General features: G+C 36.7%; 1 protein-coding gene and 1 long non-coding RNA gene across 15 annotated transcripts in view; one reads left to right on the forward strand and one right to left on the reverse strand.

The window, feature by feature from the left end:
- Positions 1-20409, forward strand: part of CEP85L (centrosomal protein 85 like) — a 239010-nt gene that overhangs the window by 185282 nt on the left and 33319 nt on the right. For all 12 annotated transcript variants that reach the window (XM_050786400.1, XM_050786407.1, XM_050786402.1 and 9 more), the window contains one exon: positions 8829-8946. In XM_050786400.1, the coding sequence (XP_050642357.1) occupies positions 8829-8946 (118 nt within the window). The remainder of the gene's footprint in view (positions 1-8828; positions 8947-20409) is intronic.
- The window catches only part of LOC126952107 (uncharacterized), a 63483-nt gene that overhangs the window by 16779 nt on the left and 26295 nt on the right, over positions 1-20409 (reverse strand). For 2 of the 3 annotated variants that reach the window (XR_007724796.1, XR_007724794.1), the window contains exons 3-4: positions 11648-11834; positions 6263-6420 (exon numbers count right to left, since the gene is read on the reverse strand). The exons of the other annotated variant lie outside the window; for it this stretch is intronic. This is a non-coding gene — a long non-coding RNA (uncharacterized LOC126952107). The remainder of the gene's footprint in view (positions 1-6262; positions 6421-11647; positions 11835-20409) is intronic. 3 annotated transcript variants of the gene reach the window in all.

Raw genomic sequence — 20409 nt, forward strand, 5'->3', positions numbered from 1 at the left:
GTGTTTCGTAGTTGCGTGTTTTAGATTGTGGAAATTCCTTCTATTCTAGGTAGTTGATGAATTTTCAGACGTAAAACCTACCATGGTGTCCCTGGGATACACCCCCTTGGTTATGATGTATTTTCCTTATCTTTGGATCCCATGTGTTAAGAATTTTTACATTTATATTTACAATATATATTTACATATATTGGTCTGTATTTTTCTTTTCTTGTAATGTATTTATCTAATTCAGTTATTCGTCACGCTGGCCTCATAGAGTTGGGAATTATTCACTGCTTTTTGGGATACATTGTGTACAACTAGTATTTTTTATTTCCTAAACTTTCAGCGGAATTCTTCATTGAAGACTCTTGACCCTCCTGACCTTTCTTTATCGAAAGGTCAACTAAAAACCCAATTTCCGTAATATACATAGGACTATTTAAATACTTTGGAAAGTCTACTTTGGGTTTCATTTGTTCTTCTTTTTCTAACTTCTTTTTTTGAGACGGAGTCCTGCCCCACACCCCCCCCCCACTGCCGCGCGCGCGCGCGCACACACACACACACACACGCACACAGAGCCTTGCTCTATCACCCAGATAGATTGTGCGCGCGCACACACACACACACACACACAGACACAGTCTTGCTCTATCACCCAGATAGATCGTGTGCAGTGGCGTAATCTCGGCTCACTGCATCCTCAGCCTCCCGGGTTCAAGCAGTTCTCCTGCCTCAGCTTCCTGAGTAGCTGGGATTATAGGTGCCCACAGCCCGGCCTCACGCCTCCCCCTCCTCCCGATTTCTGTATTTTTAGTAGAGATGTGGTTTCACCATGTTGGCCAGGCTGGTCTCGAACTTCTGACCTCGTGATCTGCCTGCCTTGGCCTCCCAAAGTGCTGGGATTACAGGCATGAGCCACCACACCTGGCCTTTTTTTTTTTTTTTCCTAACTTCTTGAAGTGGAGGCTGAGATAATTTGAGAGCTTTCTTCTTTTCTGGTATAGTCATTTAGTCTCTCGGACCACAGTGCAATCAAATTAGAACTCAGGGTTAAGAAACTCATTCAAAACTGCAGGAGTACATGGAAACTGAACAACCTGCTCCTGAAAGACTGCTGGGTAAATAACGAAATTAAGGCAGAAATAAAGATGTTCTTTGAAACCAATGAGAACAAAGACACAATGTACTGGAATCTCTGGGACACATTTAAACCAGTGTTTAGGAGGAAATTTATAACACTAAATGCCCATAAGAGAGCAGGAAAGATCTAAAATTGACACCCTAACATCACAACTAAAAGAACTAGAGAAGTAAGAGCAAACAAATTAAAAAGCTAGCAGAAGACAAGAAATAACTAAGATCAGAGCAGAACTGAAGGAGATAGAGACATGAAAAACCCTTCAAAATATTAATGAATCCAGGAACTGGTTTTTTGAAAAGATCAACAAAATAGATAGACTGCTATCCAGACTAATAAAGAAGAAAAGAGAGAAAAATCAAATAGATGTGATAAAAAATGATAAAGGGGATATTACCACCGATCCCACAGAAATACAAACTACTGTCAGAGAATATTATAGACACCTCTGTGCAAATAAACCAGAAAATCTAGAAGAAATGGATAAATTCCTGGACACATACACTCTCCTGAGTCTAAACCAAGAAGAGGTCACATCCCTGAATGGACGAATAACAAGTTCTGAAATTGAGGCAATAATTAATAGCTCACCAACCAGAAAAAGTCCAAGACCAGACAGATTGACAGCTGAATTCTACCAGAGGTAGAAAGAAGAGGTGGTACCATTCCTTCTGAAATTATTACAAACGGTAGAAAAAGAAAGAATCCTCCACAACTCATTTTATGAGGCCAGCATCATCCTGATACCAAAACCTGGCAGAGGCACAACAAAAAAAGAAAATTTCAGGCCAATATCCCTGATGAACATCGATGCAAAAATCCTCAATAAAATAAATACTGGCAAACTGAATCCAGCAGCACATCAAAAAGCTTATCTACCACAAACAAGTCGGCGTCATCCCTGGGATGCAAGGCTGGTTCAACATAATGCAAATCAATAAATATAATCCATCACATAAACCAATGACAAAAACCACATGATTATCTTAATAGATGCAGAAAAGGCCTTCGACAAAATTCAACACCCTTCATGCTAAAAACTCTAATAAACTAGATATTGATGCAACGTATCTCAAAATATAAGAGCTATTTATGGCAAACCCAGAGTCAATATCATAATGAATGGGCAAAAACTGGAAACATTCCCTTTGACAACCGGCACAAGACAAGGATGCCCGCTCTCACCACTCCTATTCAACATGGCATTGGAAGTTCTGACCAGGGCAGTCAGGCAAGAGAAAGAAATAAAGGTATTCAGATAGGAAGAGAGAAAGTCAAATTGTCTGTGTTTGCAGATGACAGGATTATATATTTAGAAACCCCCATCGTCTCAGCCCAAAATCTCCTTGAGCTGATAAGCAACTTCAGCAAAGTCTCAGGATACAAAATCAATGTGCAAAAATCACAGGCATTCCTATACACCAATAACAGACAAACAGAGCCAAATCATGAGTGAACTCCCATTCACAATTGCTACAAAGAGAATAAAATACCTAGGAATAGAACTTAAAAGGGATATGAAGGAAAGGAGAACTACAAACCACTCCTCAAGGAAATAAGAGAGGACACAAATAAATGGAAAAACATTCCATGTTCATGGATAGGGATAATCAATATTGTGAAATGGTTATGCTTCCCAAAGTGATTTATAGATTCAATAGTATCCCCATCAAGCTACCATTGACTTTCTTCACAGAATTAGAAAAAACTACTTTAAATTTCATATGGAACCAAAAGAGAGCCTAGATAGCCAAGATAATCCTAAGCAAAAAGAACAAAGCTGGAGGCATCACGCTACTTGACTTCAAACTATACTAAAAGGCTACAGTAACCAAAACAGCATGGTACTTGTACCAAAACAGATATATAGACGAATGGAACAGAACAGAGGCCTCAGAAATACCACCACATACCTACAACCATCTGATCTTTGACAAACCTGATGAAAACAAGCAATGGGGAAAAGATTCCCTATTTAATGAATGGTGTTGGGAAAACTGGCTAGCCATATGCAGAAAGCCGAAACTGGACCCCTTCCTTACACCTTAAACAAAAATTAACTCAAGATGGATTAAAGATGTAAACATAAGACCTAAAACCATTAAAATCCTAGAAAATCTAGGCAATACCATTCAGGACATAGGCATGGGCAAAGACTTCATGTCTAAAACACCTAAAGCAATGGCAACAAAAGCCAGAATTGACAAATGGGATTTAATTAAACTAAAGAGCTTCTGCACAGCAAAAGAAACTATCTATCAGATTGAAAAGGCAACCTACAGAATGGGAGAAAAATTTTCCAATCTATCCATCAGACAAAGGGCTAATATCAAGAATCTACAAGAACTTAAACAAATTTACAAGAAGAAAAAAGCAACCCCATCAAAAAGTGGGTGAAGGAGATGAACAGACACTTCTCAAAAGAAGACATTTATGCAGCTAACAAACATATGAAAAAAAGCTCATCATCACTGGTCATTAGGGAAATGCAAATCAAAACCACAATGAGATACCATCTCACACCAGTTAGAATGGTGATCATTAAAAAGTCAGGAAACAACAGATGCTGGTGAGGATGTGGAGAGATAGAAACACTTTTACACTGTTGGTGGGATTGTAAATTAGTTCAACCATTGTGGAAGACAGTGTGGCAATTCTTCAAGGATCTAGAACCATACCATTTGACCCAGCAATCCCATTGCTTGGTATATACCCAAAGGATAATAAATCATTCTACTATAAAGACACATGCAAATGTATGTTTATTGCAGCACTATTCACAATAGCAAAGACTTGGAACCAACCCAAATACCCATCAATGATACTACTAGATAAAGAAAATGTGGCACATATACACCATGGAATACTATGCCCAGCCATAAAAACGGATGGGTTCATGTTATTTGCAGGGACATGAATGAATGAAGCTGGAAACCATCATTCTCAGCAAAGTAACACAGGAACAGAAAACCAGAAACCACATGTTCTCACTCATAAGTGGGAGTTGAACAATGAGAACACATTGACACAGGGAGAGGAACATCACACACTGGGGCCTGTCGGGGGGTGAGGGTCTCAGGGAGGGATAGCATTAGGAGAAATACCTAATATAGATAATGGGTTGATGGGTGCAGCAAACCACCATGACAAGTGTATACCTATGTAACAAACCTGCACGTTCTGTACATGTACCCCAGAACTTAAAGTATAATAAAATAAAAAATAAATTTCTAAGTTCTTCTTTATCAATATTTTACAAATTTTAATTTGTTTGGTTTTCATTTTTGTTCACCTCAAAATACTTAGTTTATCTTCTTTGACCCTCAGGTTATTTACAGTTATGTTACATTGTTTCCAAATATTTCAGAATTTTCTAGAATTCTGTCTGTAATTGTTTTCTGATTTAATTTCACTGTGGTCAGAGAATATATTCTATCTAAAATGAATTCTTTTAAGTTTGTTGGTGCTTGTTTCATGGCTCAGAGGATCATCGGTTTTAATAAGTGTTTCATGTATCCTTGAAAAGGATATGTACTTTGCTGTTTTTATCTTTTGTGGGGAGTATTCTGGAAATTCCTTTTAGGCCAAAGTTGATAGTGCTTTTGTCTTTTATATTCTCTTGATTTTCTGTCTACTCATTCTATTAATGTCAATTATTGAGATCCAGGTGTTACAATATCCAATTATAATTGTGGATGTGTCTGTTTCTCTTCTGTTCTATCAGTTTTTTTTTGTTTCATGTATTTAGACGCTGTGCTCTTAGGCCCAAATGTCATGACATCTTAATGAATTGATCCTTTTATTATTATTAAGTTATAATTTTTGTCCCTGGCAATATTCTCTGTTCTAACAATCTGTTTTGGCCTGACAAGTTGGCGCACATCTGTAATTCCAACACTGAGAAGTTGAGGTGGGAAGATCACTTGAAGCCAGGAGTTTGAGACCAGCCTGGGCAACATAGTGATATTTCACCTCTACAGAATTAAAACAAACAAACAAACAAACAAAAAAAAACAAAAAAAAAAACTTAGCTGGGCACAATGGAGCCTATATATAGTCCCAGCTATTTGGAAGGCTGATGGCTTGAGCCCAAGAGTTCAAGGCTGTAGTGAGCTATAATCACACCACTGCCATCCAGCCTGAGTGACAGAGTGACACCCTGTCTCTAAAATAGAAAAAAAAAAAATCTGCTTATACTAATATTAATATAGTTACTCCGACTCTCTTTTGATTATTTTTAGCACAGGTTTTCCTCTTTTTACTTTTAACCTGTTTGTGTCCTTATGTTCAGAATGGTTTTCTTTCTTGTAGATAGTATATAGTTAGGTCCTACTTTTTATCCATTCTGCCAGTGTCTGCCTTTTGATTGGGAGTATCTAAATCATTTACATGTTGTGATTATTGATATGGTCAAGTTTAAATCTCCTATCTTGGTATTTCATTTTTGTTTTCTTTTCTTTTTCTTTTCTTTTTTCTTTTTTTTTTTGAGACAGAGTCTTGCTATGTCTCCCAGGCTGGAGTGCAGTGGTGTGATCTCAGCTCACTGCAACCTCTGCCTCCCAGGTTCAAGCCATTCTGCCTCAGCCTCCCAGGTAGCTGGGACTACGGGCATGCATGATCATGACCAGCTAATTTTTGTATTTTTAGTAGAGATGGGGTTTCACCATGCTGGCCAGGCTGGTCTCAAACTCCAGACCTCAAGTGATCCACCTGCCTCTGCCTCCCAAAGTGCTGGGATTACAGATGTGAGCTACCGCACCTGGCATTGCTATTTGTTTTCTTATCGTCCCATCTGATCTTTGTTTCCCTTTGCCTTCTCTTGAATTAGTTGAATATTGTTTTACAATTCCTGTTATCTCTTTTATTGGCATATTAGCTATAACTCTATTGTTATAATGATTGCTTTATACTTCCTTAAAGTATAGCAGTCTATCTTCAAGTAATACTATACTATTTTATGTATAATGTAAGAATCTTAGAAAGTATACTTCCATTTTTTTCTCTTCTAGCCTTTGAGCTATTTTGTCCTACATTCTACATCTACAAAGGTTATACAACCTGGATATAAATTATTTTTTTGCCTTAAACAGTTTATGATCTTTTAATGAGATTTAAATAATAAGAAAAATATCTTACGTATTTGTTTGCCCATTCTTCTTTCTTTTGTGTAAATTCAGGTTTTCATCTGGTATATTGTTCTTTTGCCTGAAGGTGTTCCTTTATCATTTCTTGTAGTTGAAGTCTAGGGTGATCAGTTCTTTCAGCTTTTAAGTTTCCAAAGATCTTTATTTAACCTTAAAAAAATATTTTCCATGGGTAAAGTATTATAGGTTAACAGGTTTTTTTTTTTTGGCATGCTTTTTGTGTTGTTTTCACAATTTTTCTTATGTCAAAAATTTTAGGTTGAGAGCTTTTAAATTTTAGTACTTAAAGTACTTCATTGTCTTATTTGATTGCATTATTTCAGTTGAGAAATTTGCCGTCCTCTTTATCTTTGTCTCCTTGAATGGATTTGTCTTTTTTCCCTCTGGCTGCTTTTAATATTTTATCACTGTAATCTATTTGATTTAGATGTACCTTGGCTTAGATTTCTTCATGTTACTTTTATTTGGGGTTCACCGGTCTTCTTGAATCTGTGGGTGTGTAAATCTCATCAGATTTGAAAAAATTTTGGCCTGTTTTACACAAATATTTTTTTCTGTCCCTTACTCCCACGTTCTGTCCCCTACTGCCACCTTCTTACTTGTTCTTTAGAGATTCCAATTATACATATATTTGGCCTCTTATGATAGTCTCGCAGCTCACTGATAACTCTGAGCTTTTCTGTTTTATTTGTTTGTCCTTTTTCTCTGTGTTTCTTTTTGGATAGTTTCTATTGCTGTTTTTAAATTCACTGTACTTCTGTGCTATAATGCTTAATCTTTTAATCACCATTCAGTGTGTTATTTGTCTTGTATGTCTCTACTTAACATGTTCATTCTTTCTTCTAGCTTAATCATATGAATAGTTATAATAACTAATTTACTATGCTTGTCTGTTCTAATATCTGTGTCAGTTCTAGCTCACTTTCAGTTGATTGGATTTTCTTATTATGAGTTACATTTTTCTGCTTTTTTTGCGCTCCCAATAATTTTTTGATGCCAGGCATTATAAATTTTAACTTGTTTTTGATGTTACATTTTTTGTATTCCTGAACTTTATTCTGGGAAGCAGTTTTTGTACTTGCTTTTAAGTTTTGTTGGGTGGCATGAGAGCTGTTTTATCGAGGGTTATTTTTTCCCCACTGAGACAAGACTCATCTTACAAACCCTGGGTTTCTCAGCCTTAGCACTGTTGATTTTTTTTTTTGGAACAGATAATTCACTGTTGAGGGTGGCTGTCCTGTTCATTGTAGACATTTAGTAGCATCTCTGGCTTCTACTCACTAGATGCCAGTAACATTCTGCCCCAGTTGTGAAAATTGAAAATGTCTCTAGATGTTGCTAAATGTTAACTGGTTTCAAAACTGTCCCCAGTTGAGAATTGCTGATGCCCCGGGAATCATGAAGCTTTTTTTTCTGGCAGTTGGGAATAGCCAGTAATTCCAAGGCACCCTGAAGCACTGTTCCCTCTAATATTTTTGTTGGTTGCCCTTCTACTCTACACACACTTTCAGTAGTTTCCTCATGCCTGTATTAATTAGTATTCAACCGAATGCCCAAGGGTCATCCAGTACTGTGAACTCACTACAGCTGCCTTGGTTTCTCCAGATTCTCAGCTTTGTCTTTTCAATTCAGGCAGACTACCATTCCTGTGCTGGGGCTTGAAAACACTCTCAGCAGGAAGTGCAGTCAGTCATAGGTCCCACCTCTTTAGTTACCTGTCTCTGAGAGATTACTGTTCTTAATTGCCTGATGGCCCAGTGCCTTGAGTCTTCACTTCCTATATTTTGTCTTTTTTAAAAAATTGTTTCAGGCATGAGGGCAAAACTAGTCACTGCCTGCTACTCCACCTTGGCTGGAAAAGGAAAGGTTTTTTTTTTTTTTTTTTTTTTTTTTTTTTGGTAAAGCTTTAAATTATTTGAAAAGTGTTATATGACTAATCTCTCCTAACTTACCTCCTATTTAATGTTCTATATGTAGATTTTCTTAAAGGTTAGCAAATTTTAGAAATCATCCTGAGTAGAACAAGGTCTTTTGATGCAGCCTGAAACATATAACTTACTTGTTCCAAAACAAGTAAGTAATTTTGGAAAACATCAAGCTGTTTGTTTACTCATACTATCTTTATTATTCTTTAAAAGCTCTCCTTCAAAACTTCATTGTGGGACTTAGTAAATTTTTGAAGTTGAGAGATACTGCATACAAAGCTCTTAGCATCATGCCTGGCACAAAACAGTTTTAAGATTTGTAAGCATACGTATTTACAGAAATTTAAATAACTTGCTTAAAGCAAGCTATGAGTTGTTGAAGAAAGCAAGGTGTGACTGTTAGCATCTAAGAGGAATATTCTACAAAAGACCACATTGTAGAAGTACTCTACAGTATAAATACATTGTTACCTAATTCTATACATGGTATTTTGTTTTAAAAAGATTGTCTGTTATGATTTTTTAAATTGATAATACTTTTAAATTCTTATGTAAAATTATTAGGCTCCTTAAGGTTTTTCTAACTATTAGAAAATTATTACTCATAATGTGACCTTGATTTATGTTTTGCAGGCAGAAGCAACAAATTACCCACCTGCATGAGAGGATAAGGGATAATGAATTACGGGCTCAACATGCCATGTTAGGACATTATGTAAATTGTGAGGATTCTTATGTGGCTAGTTTGCAGGTAAGATTGCAAAGGATTTTGTAGTTGTTTTAGTTGATGCATATCACAAGCAGATACAAATGTATTTTATCCTTCTTCTACATTAAAAAAATATAAGAATATGTACATTATCTGGCACCTTGCTTTTTTAAAATATTATATAAAATTATATAAAACACAATGGTTATTTCTCTCTCTTTACCTAGATAATACCCCTTTCCCTTGCTTTTGCAGTTATACAATTTTCCATTTTATGGAGATAGCATAATTCATTCTACCTGTCCCCTAGTCATCAAAATTTGAGTTGTTTTCAGTTTAGGGTTATTGTAAATGATGCTGTAAAGAATAACCTTTTATAAATATTGTTTTGCTCATATGCAAATATTCTTGTAAGTTACATTTCCAGAAGTGAAATTTCTAGGTGTTGCGTTTGTGACTTTTACTGATACTGTCAAACTGCTCTTGAGGAGAGCAGTGTATAAGAACCCTTACTGTCCCACTCCCCAACTCCCAGCCATGCTAACAGAGCGTGTTATTAAACTGGGATTTTTGCCCTTCTAGTAGGTCTATATAGAAGACAGGAGAGATTCATCTCCTTATGGTCATATGGTTTTAATATGTATTTCTCTTAAGAGTGATGTTACATTTCTTTTTGTAAATTTAAGGGCCCATTCACATTTCTGTGAATTGTCTTTTCATATCTTTTGCTCATTTTTTATATTAGGTTTTCGGTTTTTGCTTATTGTTTTTTGGAACCCTTTATATGTAAAGGAAATTAGCTCTTTGTCTATAATTTAATTTGAAAATACATTTTCCGATTTTGTCATATTTTCTGTTTATATTGTTATTTCTCTTTCCTCTATGTAATTTTTTGTACCATGAAGTCTGATTCTAATGAGTATTTTATAAATGAATCTCACCTTTACAAATGAGCCTATTTAACCAAACAATGAATTAACATCCGATACTGCGCTGAATTCTGATGTCACAAAAGTAAAAAATAGTTCCTGCTTTCATGGATCTCAGAACTTACAGAGGGAGAGACCATATAGGAAAACAAGTTTGTCTATTCCTTCTCAATTTATTTGCATTCACTGTAGGTAAGACAGTGTCTATGCCATATGAATAGAAATGTAAATGAGGTTAATTTTGCTCATAAGGAGAGTATAGTCTAATTGGAACACAGATATAGAGTCTATGAAGCCCGTTAACAAAATTTATATGGCTGGAATGGCTACTTTCCCTAATTATTACCCAGTTTTTAAAAGAGCTTTACTTAAAACTTGTTTCCATGTTTTTTTGATATAAACTTTATATTGGTTTATTTCCCAAAGAAAAAAACTGTTGGCATACTTATTGGGATCTAAAGTGAGGCCTGATGACTTTGTGGTGGTATATACTTATATTTTTGGATGTTGTTGTTGTTGTTCTCGTCATTAAGGTCTTTCTTCCTGGATTTTAAGTTAAGTGCAGTTGTTTCCTTCATTACATCTTCACATATGTCGTTTAGAAATACTAGAGACATTGGTATATTAAAATCAGGAAATATTGATGACAAAATAACTATCAGATTTACTTGAGGCCAGAGGCATTTAACATAGAGATTCCAACTTGCCTTTTATACTTTAGTTATGAATACATCATGTTACAATTTGGTCTCATCTTGGACTTCTGTCACATGATAGCAAGGCTTTATAGTGCAGTACTGAGAATAATGTACAGTTATTTGAAAATGGTATTTCTATACTATGGAAGTAGTGTATCTTGCTTTGATAACAGCATTTTAGTAGACTGGTTCAATTTCTCTTTAACATTCTGTCATTCTGAATAAAGGCTTTAATTATATAATTATCATATTACTGAAAGCATGTTAAAAAAATAGGTATCTGAAGGATGAAGCAAATGTTCTTTTGACACAGCATCAGGCCAGTAGAGGGCTCTCCAAGTCAGTGTGCAAGGACAAATAAAAATATTAATATTTGAAGGGATATGTCAAAGGGGTTGTTTAAAATATTAGGATTTTGAAGTATGTAAAGAAGTGAAATATTATTGAGAAATCTAATTTTAAAAGATGAGAGCAATTCATAAAAGAGAATACAAGGAAAATCTTAAATACTAAATGGGTATGATAAATATATAAGACAAACTTTTATCAGTAGATAGATACAGAGAGCCAATAAAATGGTGAGGGTTAGAAGAAACAACAGATATAGTAATAAAATATTTCTTTAGCAAAGGGTTTTTTTTAACCTTGGATCTTTGAATGATTTAATTCTTTATGCATAACATTTTGTATAGGCATATTTTTCTGATCCATAACATATCCTAATTCTATAGATACTAGACAAAATTATGCTTTTAATAATAATTATTGAAATTAATGTGTATTCTAGAGTAAATAAGTCAGTTAGTAAAATAAAAATAACAATTTTAAATTAATTTATAGATGGAAAACATACTCTTAATAAGTAACTTCTATTTGCTTATTGAAAATTTGACTAACCTTACAATTAAGATGACCTTAGAAGTGGATATCACTCAGTCTCATTGGTAGAGAATGAGAACCATGTCTTTATTTTAAAATCCAAACTTTCTGGATAGTTTTAATGGTAGATTGGTAGAAACAAGGAGTAGTTTGTATTTCCATTTGTACCTAAATTTCCATCTGTGGTTAACAGACCTTTGTGGAATAAACCAAATATGAAGGACGCTTTTTCTTTACTTAAATTGAAGAAGAAAGAGGTCTCTTCTGTATATATGTGAACTTCGGAAAGACCAACCAAATAATAGTTACTATTACTGCTTTCATTGATGCACCCTTTCTTTTCTTTCCATTTTATTCTTTTTCTTTCCATTTATATCATTTTTTTTCTATTTCTTCTTCAGTTGGTTTGTTTCTACCACCAAATCTGTGTTAATGAACATTTAATAAATGGAGTCCCACCTTTACAAATGAGCCTCTTCAACAAAGCATTAAACATCTAATATGTTAAATTCTGGGGACACAAAAGCAAATAATGGTTTCTGCCTTTTTGGAACTAAAACCCTACAGAGAGAGTATATCAAAAAATTTATTTATCCATTTCCTTAAAAATTGTTTATCTTGACTATGGATAAGGTTCCATTTATGGTGTAGCAATAGAAATGTGAATGAAACTGATTTTTGCCCTCAAGGAATGTGTAGTCTAATGGAGAACACACACAACAGATAGTTGCAGTGTGTCGATTCCCACAGGGGTTATGTATGAAATGCTTTGGGAGCTCCAACTATGAATTTAGAAGCTAGTCTTCCGAAGGCCTGGCCAGGCTTCCTGTAGAAAGTGATCATCTAGTTTGAGAACCTGATGAACTAAATGAGTTGAGTCAGGTGAAGGGGGTGAAGGAGTAGTGTTTGAGGCATAGTGTATGGCATGTGGAGAAGCTTAAAGGAATGAGGAGAAGTATAATGCATTTGGAAAACTACAAATTATTCTGTATGGATAAAATGTAATATGAGAGAAAGGTAGTGGTAGATATGTGGTTGAAGAGGTAAGCAAGGGCCAAGTGTTACCAATGACCTGAGGTGTAAAGGTTTGCTTAGGGCTGGCCCAGTTTATGCCTGCTGTGCTAATAAATTTATTAATAGTGCCATCTTTCATTCTCTAGAGTGTCCTAGTTTGGTTACTCTGATGGCATAATAGAGATTGGATTTAAGATAGATGTTATTGGAGGCGGGGAAACCAGTCAGGAAGCTGTCTCAATAGTCCAAAAGTTATGTGAACATTTGAATTTTATCTCTAGTGGTCAGAATGAGGAGAAGACTGTTGATTAAACATCTGTATGGCCAAGCCTTAGTAAAATGGGCCAGATTTAATGACATTTAATGTGGTGAGAGAATGATTGCCTAGTTTCAGACACCAACAATTGATTGGTTTATAGAGATTACCATGTTAAGGATCTGTTTAGAGGAGAAAAATAGTGAGTTAAACTTACACATTGTAAATTTGGGGTTGAGTGAAGAATTAGGGTAATATTTGTGGGTGCAGGTCTGAGCCAGAGATAAGAGATTTAGGTGTTGTCAATCTAGGTGGGTGGTTATTAAAGCCTTGGGCATGAACAGGTGTTCAAGGGAGGGTTTGTGCAATGAGAGGAAAATGGGATCCAGAGCTAGAGACAGGGAACAGCAGCATTTTAGAAGGTAGCAGAAGAGCACAACTTGTGAAGGAGCCTAAAGGGAGTTGTTCTAGAAAGGAAAGCAAGCAAGGCTTTTTCCACAGAAAGGGAACAGTTCTATAAAAGTCAGAGAAGGCAGATAAAGGCTGAAAAGATGTTAGTAAATGTAGAAATTAAAACATCTGGCCTCAGATTTTTCTTTTCCTATATGATTAAGTTCACATAGAGTTTCAACTACAGCTTGTCTTGCTACAAAACACATTTCTGTGGTGCAGATTTGCTCATACACAATTGGTAAAAAGGAGAATGATGTCTGCTAAGTTTTCTAGATTGGTTCATAAGTACTTTCCCCCTCAACTCCCTAGACAAGGGGAGTTACAATATTGTGAATAAAATTAAAGTATTTGGCCAGCAAAGCAAAAGGCTTAGGATTACCTACTATATTAGCAGAAGCTTTTTCCAGCCTACATAAGAAAATTGTAAAAGAGTGCCTGCCCTTCAGGTGCTCTTCCTTGAGAGGTGCACTTCCTTCTTTATAGACTTTCAGTTCACGCCAGGTTATGTTCCCTCCTACTCCACCTGCATGGCAACCCCTGTATCACAGAGTCTACCTCAATCTGAACACTCACCAGACCTCTAATTAAAGTACCACCAGCATTTTGACTGTGTGTGTATGTGGTTTTTAAATATCACTGTGACCACCTGTTCAGACTGTCCCAAGTTATCTCCTGAGTCACGGTTTTTGTTAGTACACTAGTTAAAATTGCATCAGTTTGAATTGAGTGTTTTTAATCCTATTCGTTCCATATGCCCTATTATTTTTAGTGCGTGATTTTCAGGAATGTCTATATTGCGTTATGGTAGAAGCACCTGTGTTAACTTTTAAAAAATTTATGAACTTAACTTTTTAGAGCAGTTTTACGTTTGCTACAAAACTGAATGGGAAGTACCAAGATTTCCCATATCCTCCATATCTTCACATGCGCACAACCTCCCCCACTATCAACGTTTTGTATCTTAGGGTACATTATTTATAATTAGTGAACCTATATTGACACACCATTGACACTCAAAAGCCATATTAGGATCACTCCTGGTGTTGTGCATTCTAAGAGTTTTGACAAATTAGTAATGACATGTATCCACCATTATAGTATATCATGCAGAGTAGTTTCACAGCTCTAAAAATTTTCTGTGCTCTGCCTGTTCAATCCATTGGACCCCTAGCAACCACTGAACTTGTTATTGTCTCTATGGTTTTGCCTTTCCCAGAATGTTATGTAATTGGAATCATGTAGTACATACTATTCAGACCATCTCTTTTTAAACTGGCTTCTTTCACTTAGTAGTATGTATTTAAGTTTCCTCTATATCTTTTCATGACTTGATAGTTCATTTTTCTTTAGTACTGAGCAATGTTCCACTTTCTGGATATATCACAGTTTAGTGCATGATTTTCCAGTGGTTTTCCAGGAATGCGTATATTTGTATTATAGTAGAAGCACCCATGTTTACTTTTTTTTGAGATGGAGTCTCACTCTGTCACCCAGGCTGGAGTACAGTGACGCGATCTCGGCTCACTGCAACCTCCGCCTCCCGGGTTCAAGCAATTCTCCTTCCTCAGCCTCCCGAGTAGCTGGGATTACAGGAGTGTGTCACCACACACAGCTAATTTTTGTATTTTTAGCAGAGATGGGCTTTCACCATGTTGGCCAGGCTGGTCTCGAACTCCTGACCTCATGATCCTCCTGTCTTGTCCCCGCTCCCCACACACACACAGTGCTGGGATTACAGGTGTGAGCCACCGTGCCCAGCCCCACCTGTGTTAACTTTTTTAAAAATTTATGAACTTTATTTTTTAGAGCAGTTTTAGGCTCACTACAAAATTAAATGGGAAGTACCAAGATTTCCCATATCCTGCATATCCCCATACATGCACAACCTTCACCTACTGAAGGACATCTTGATACTTTCCAAGTTCTGGCAATTATGTGTAAAGCAGCTGTAGTGATATAGGAAAAACCAAAGATGCATTTTTCCCACTCTGCTCTGCACTCAGCACAGTACTTCTGACACCACATGTATGGTATTTGTTTCCCTACACACCAAGCAGTCAGTTCTGCATATTCTTCAGCAGACACCATCTGGGTGTCTGTCTTCTAATTTAATCCTGACACTGTATGTGTAGAGATAGTGTCAGAACCCACAGATTGAGGACTCACTATCACAGGACTGCCCTCCACTCCAGATGCTAATTTCAAGTCCCAGATGCTTCTTACCAACTGGCTATAAATCAGAGCTCACATAACCCCCTCCCTGGGTTTGATTAACTTGCTGGAACTCAGAAGCATCTTATTTACACTTACCCATTTGTTATAAAGGATATTAGAAAAGATACAGATGAACAGCCAGATTGAAGAGATACATAGGGGAAGGTATGAGATAAGGAATGCAGAGATTCCATGCCATCTCCAGGGGTGCCACCCTTCAGGAGGGAACTTCTACATATTCAGCTCTCTAGAAGTTCTGTAGACCTAGTATTATTTGTTTTTTAATGGAGGATTCATTATGTAGATGTGATTTTTTTTTTTCTTTTTTTGAGACAGAATTTCTCTCTGTTGCCGTGGCTGGAGTGCAGTGATGCAATTTCAGCTCACTGCAACCTCCACATCCTGGGTTCAAGCGATTTTTCTGCCTCAGCCTCCTGAGTAGCTGGGACTACAGGCATAAACCACCACACTCAGCTAATTTTTGTAGTTTTAGTGAGATGTAGGGTTTCACTAGGTTGGTCAGGCTGATCTTGAACTACTGGCCTCAAGTGATCCACCTGCCTCAGCCACTGAAAGTGCTGTGATTAGAAGTGTGAGCTACTGCGCCTGACCTGTTATTTGTATATTTTGGATAACAGGTTTTTTTGTTTGTTTTTAGATCAGATGTGTCTTTTACAAATATTTCTCCTGGTCTGTGGCTTGTTTTCTCATTCTCCTGCCATTGTTTTTTGGAGGGAAAAAGTTTTTAATTTTAATGAAGTCCAGCTTATCAGTCCATCATTTCATGGATTCAGCATTGATGTTATATCTAAAACATCATTGCCATAGCCAAGGTCATCTAGATTTTCTACTTTTTTGGGGAGTTTTATTGTTTTGTATTTTAGGTCTGTGATCCATTTTGAATTAATTTTTGCAAAATATATAAGGCCTGTGTCTAGATTCTTTTCTTTCCTTTCCATGTGGATGTCCAATTGTTCAGCACCATTTGTTGAAAGGGCTGTCTTTTCCCCTGTATTGCATTTGCTTCTTTGTTAAAAATCAGTTAACTATATTTATGTGTCCTATTTCTGGACTCTCTATTTTGTTGCATTGATTAATTTTATATTTTATCACTAAAACCACATTGTTTTGATTACTGTAGTCTTATTATAAGTCTTGAAGTTGGGTAATGTCAGTACTCAAACTTAGTTCTTTTCCTTTAATATTGTGATGGATATTCTGGGTCTTTTGCCTCTCCGTATAAACTTAGAATCAGTTCATTGAGTCCACTAAGTAATATGCTAGGATTTTGATTGGGATTGTGTTGAATCTATAGACCAAATTGGAAAGAAACAACATGTTCACAGTATTGAGTCTTCTATCCATGAACATGGAATATCTATTCATTTATTTAGTTCTTCTTAGAACATTTTTAGAAGAGTTTTATAGTTGTCTTCATATAGATCCTGAACATATGTTGTTAGATTTATACCTATCTTATTTTTTGGTTGCTAATATAGATGGTAGTGAATTTTTATATTCCACTTGTTCATTGTTGACATACTGGAAAATGATTGACTTTTGTGTGTTAACCTTGTATCCTGTAACCTTGCTATAATTAGTTCCAGGAAGGTGTTTTTCGTTTGTTTTCACTGTTCTAAAGTTTAATAAAAAACACAATTTACCAGTATTTGATATCTTGTGAAAGCGTTTTTAAGTTAAGAATGGAAATGTGCGTAATACATAATCAAATGCTAGGAGGCCTCAACTCCCAGTAGGTCCACACTCAGTGTTGTTTTAGGTTCTTCAGGATCTTCTGTTAAATCTATAATGTCAATCTCCTGTTGCAGTGAACCCATCATTTAAGTAGGACTCTTGGTATTCTCTTTTAAATGTAGCTTTCTTATTGTGGGCAGTCTTAGAGTCTTCTGCTCTCTCATCATTGAGTCTGTCCTTCTTTCGAAGCATCTCTCCAGTAACATTTGTTTTTTATTCATTTTAGCTAGGGTTAGCTTGTGGGCTTACCGAGACTGTGACTGACAAAAGTGCACAGTTGGGAAAGAGGCGCGGATGGAAGTGGGAAATCAAATAATAGGCAGGCCTTACTCAGACTAAAATAAGTGTTGGATTCTAGCTTAAAGCCTGCCACCAGATGCAACTGTATAATTGAAGTACATCAACTCATTTGCCACTACAAAGACTGCCACTAGATGCAACTTAATTGTTACTTGTCATTCACTGATAGGGTTTTGATATGCATCTGCAAGCAATTGATTTATTATGGTCTCTGTGTAGTCAGACCTCTCTGCTAATGTTAATCTGTATTTGCAGTCGCTTCGTAGTGCTAGAATTACCACCGCAGCTCCACCTCAAATCACCAGGCATTGGATTCTCATAAGGAACGTGCAACCTAGATCCCTTACATGCGCAGTTCACAGTAGGGGTCACACTCCTATGAGAATCTAATGTAGCTGATCTGACAGGAGGCGGAGCTTGGGAGGTAATGCTAGCCATGGCAAGTAGCTATAAAAATAGATGAAGCTTCACTCGCTGGCCCACTGCTTACCTCCTGCTGTGCAACCCTGTTCCTAATAGGCCATGGGCCGGGGACCCATGGTCAGAGTTCTAGGCTGCCGGTTTGATTCTCTCAACACTTTCCATGTTTGCATGGTTTCTGAGGCAAAGCTGGATGTAATTTGTTTCTCTATTATTAAGGTTTTCTCCTTACCCTGGCTTTTTGCAGGAGTTTTATCTTTGCTTTTCTGATGTTTAAATATAATACGCCTATTTGCAGTTTTGTTTTTTGTTTTTGTTGTTTGTTTGTTTGTTTTGTTTTAGTGTTTGTCTTACTTGGTATTTTCTGACCTTCCTGGATCTATAGTATGGTGTCTGATGTTAATTTGGGGAAATAGTTATGGTTCCTTCAAATACAGCATCTGTTCCCTTCTCTATTTTTTCTCCTACTATTCTTATTACATGTATTTACATCTTTTGTAGTTTTACCCCAGTTCTTGTATATTGTTTTTTAAGGTTTTGTTTTTTTTTTCTCTCTCTCTTTTTCAGTATTGGAAGTTTCTGTTGTCATATCCCCAAGTTCAGGAATTGTTTCCTCAGCCAGGTCTACTCTGCTAATGAGTCCCTCAAAGACATTCTTCATTTCTGTTAGTGTTCTCAATCTTTAGCATTTCTTTTTTATTCTTTCTTAGAATTTTTATCTCTACACTTAAATTATCTGTATGTTCTTGTATACTGTCTACATTTTCTATCATAATCTTATTAATCCTAGTTGTCGAAAATCCCTGGTCTGATAATTCTGACATTTTTGCCATATCTGACTCTGTGTCTGATGCTTTTCAGTCTCTTTCAACTGTGTTTTTTGCCTTTTTGCATGTCTTGCGATTTTTGTAGGAAGTAGACGTCATGTCCAAGGTTTAATAAGTGTGGTAAATAGAGCTTCAGTAATGCAGTGGTAAAGTGTGCAGGGAAGGGAAGTATTCTATAGTCCTGTGATTAGGTCTCAGTCTTTTGGTGAATTTGTTCCTCTGGATTGTGAACTTCAGTTTTCTTTTCTTTTTTTGTTTTTTTTTTTTTTGAGACGAGTCTCGCTCTGTCGCCCAGGCTGGAGTGCAGTGGCCGGATCTCAGCTCACTGCAAGCTCCGCCTCCCGGGTTTAGCCATTCTCCTGCCTCAGCCTCCCGAGTAGCTGGGACTACAGGAGCCCGCCACCTCACCCAGCTAGTTTTTTTTTGTATTTTTTGGTAGAGATGGGGTTTCACCGGGTTAGCCAGGATAGTCTCGATCTCTTGACCTGGTGATCTGCCCGTCTCGGCCTCCCAAAGTGCTGGGATTACAGGCTTGAGCCACCGCACCCGGCCTGAACTTCAGTTTTCTAAGATTTCATCTTTCCCCACCCTTAGGCGGGACAGGATGGCAGGAGGGCAATGGAGTTGGTATTTCCACAGGGAAGGCCAAAGGAGCTTGATTTGTGTATTAACCCTCCTCTCTGTGGAAGGCTGGAGTTGGCTGGAGTTGGGTTATTTCGTTTACCCCAACTAGGCTAAGCTCTGATAAAACACCAGCAGTTTAGGCTCTGGTAATATAGTTTCCCCTGAGGGCAGGCATTTTTAAGAACAGAATGCTCTGGCATATTTTAAATGGTTCCTTTTCCCCTCCCCTTGCCAGAAACAGAAGGGGATTTTCCTCTGGTACTCACTGAAGATCTTGTAGTACTCCTGGAGGTAAAACTCACAGACTGTGGAAGCCTCCTGTGTGATTGAGTCCCCATGGAATTTTTAACTCTCAGATTTGTCTACACCAAGTCTCTAGCAATTCATTAGTTACAAATTTTCCCACCCTGGCTCTTCTGCTTATGGGGTTTTGCTTTATTAGTTTATGATCATCTGTTTCTACCTATCCTTTTTTTCCAGTTTTGAAGACAGTAGTTTGCCCTGTGACCTCATTTCTCTCACAGATTTTAGAAGACTTGTTGATATTTCAGGTTTTTCAGCTTTTTATTTTATTTTTTAGGACTGAGTAGTGACTTCTGATCTCTTTACATTCCGGGCTAGAAACTGGAAGTCTGTATTAACTTTTTATAGTTTCATAGCCTAGCCATCTTCCTGAGTTCCATATCTACCTTTCTGCCTGATGTCCATCTCTACTTGTATGTTCAAATGAAATCATAATCATAGACTCTAATTATATTAAGTATATCTGCTTAAGTATAACCTATTTTTCTATATAACCTACTGTTCTTCTTTATATTTACTTCTGCCCAGAATATAATCTTCATGTTACTTAGACAAAATCTTAAACCTTGGTTATCTTTAACATTAATTTTCCATTCACATCTTTAAACAATCATTTTCTCTAAATCCTCTCACCCTGCTTCCAGTTTCTTCATTCTGTTCTCCATGCTCTATTTCAGCTCCTTGTTTCTTTTCAGCTAAATTAGTTAGAATAATTTCTTTAAATGATACATCCATATTCATTCTCAGTGAATCTTGTTCACTGCATCTAGCTTTGTCCTATTTCTTCTAGCACTCTCTTGTCTTTTTCCTCTCTTCTCTTCCCTTTCATCAGA

The sequence above is a fragment of the Macaca thibetana genome, chromosome 4 (assembly GCF_024542745.1).
Source record: "Macaca thibetana thibetana isolate TM-01 chromosome 4, ASM2454274v1, whole genome shotgun sequence".
Lineage (NCBI taxonomy): Eukaryota > Metazoa > Chordata > Mammalia > Primates > Cercopithecidae > Macaca > Macaca thibetana.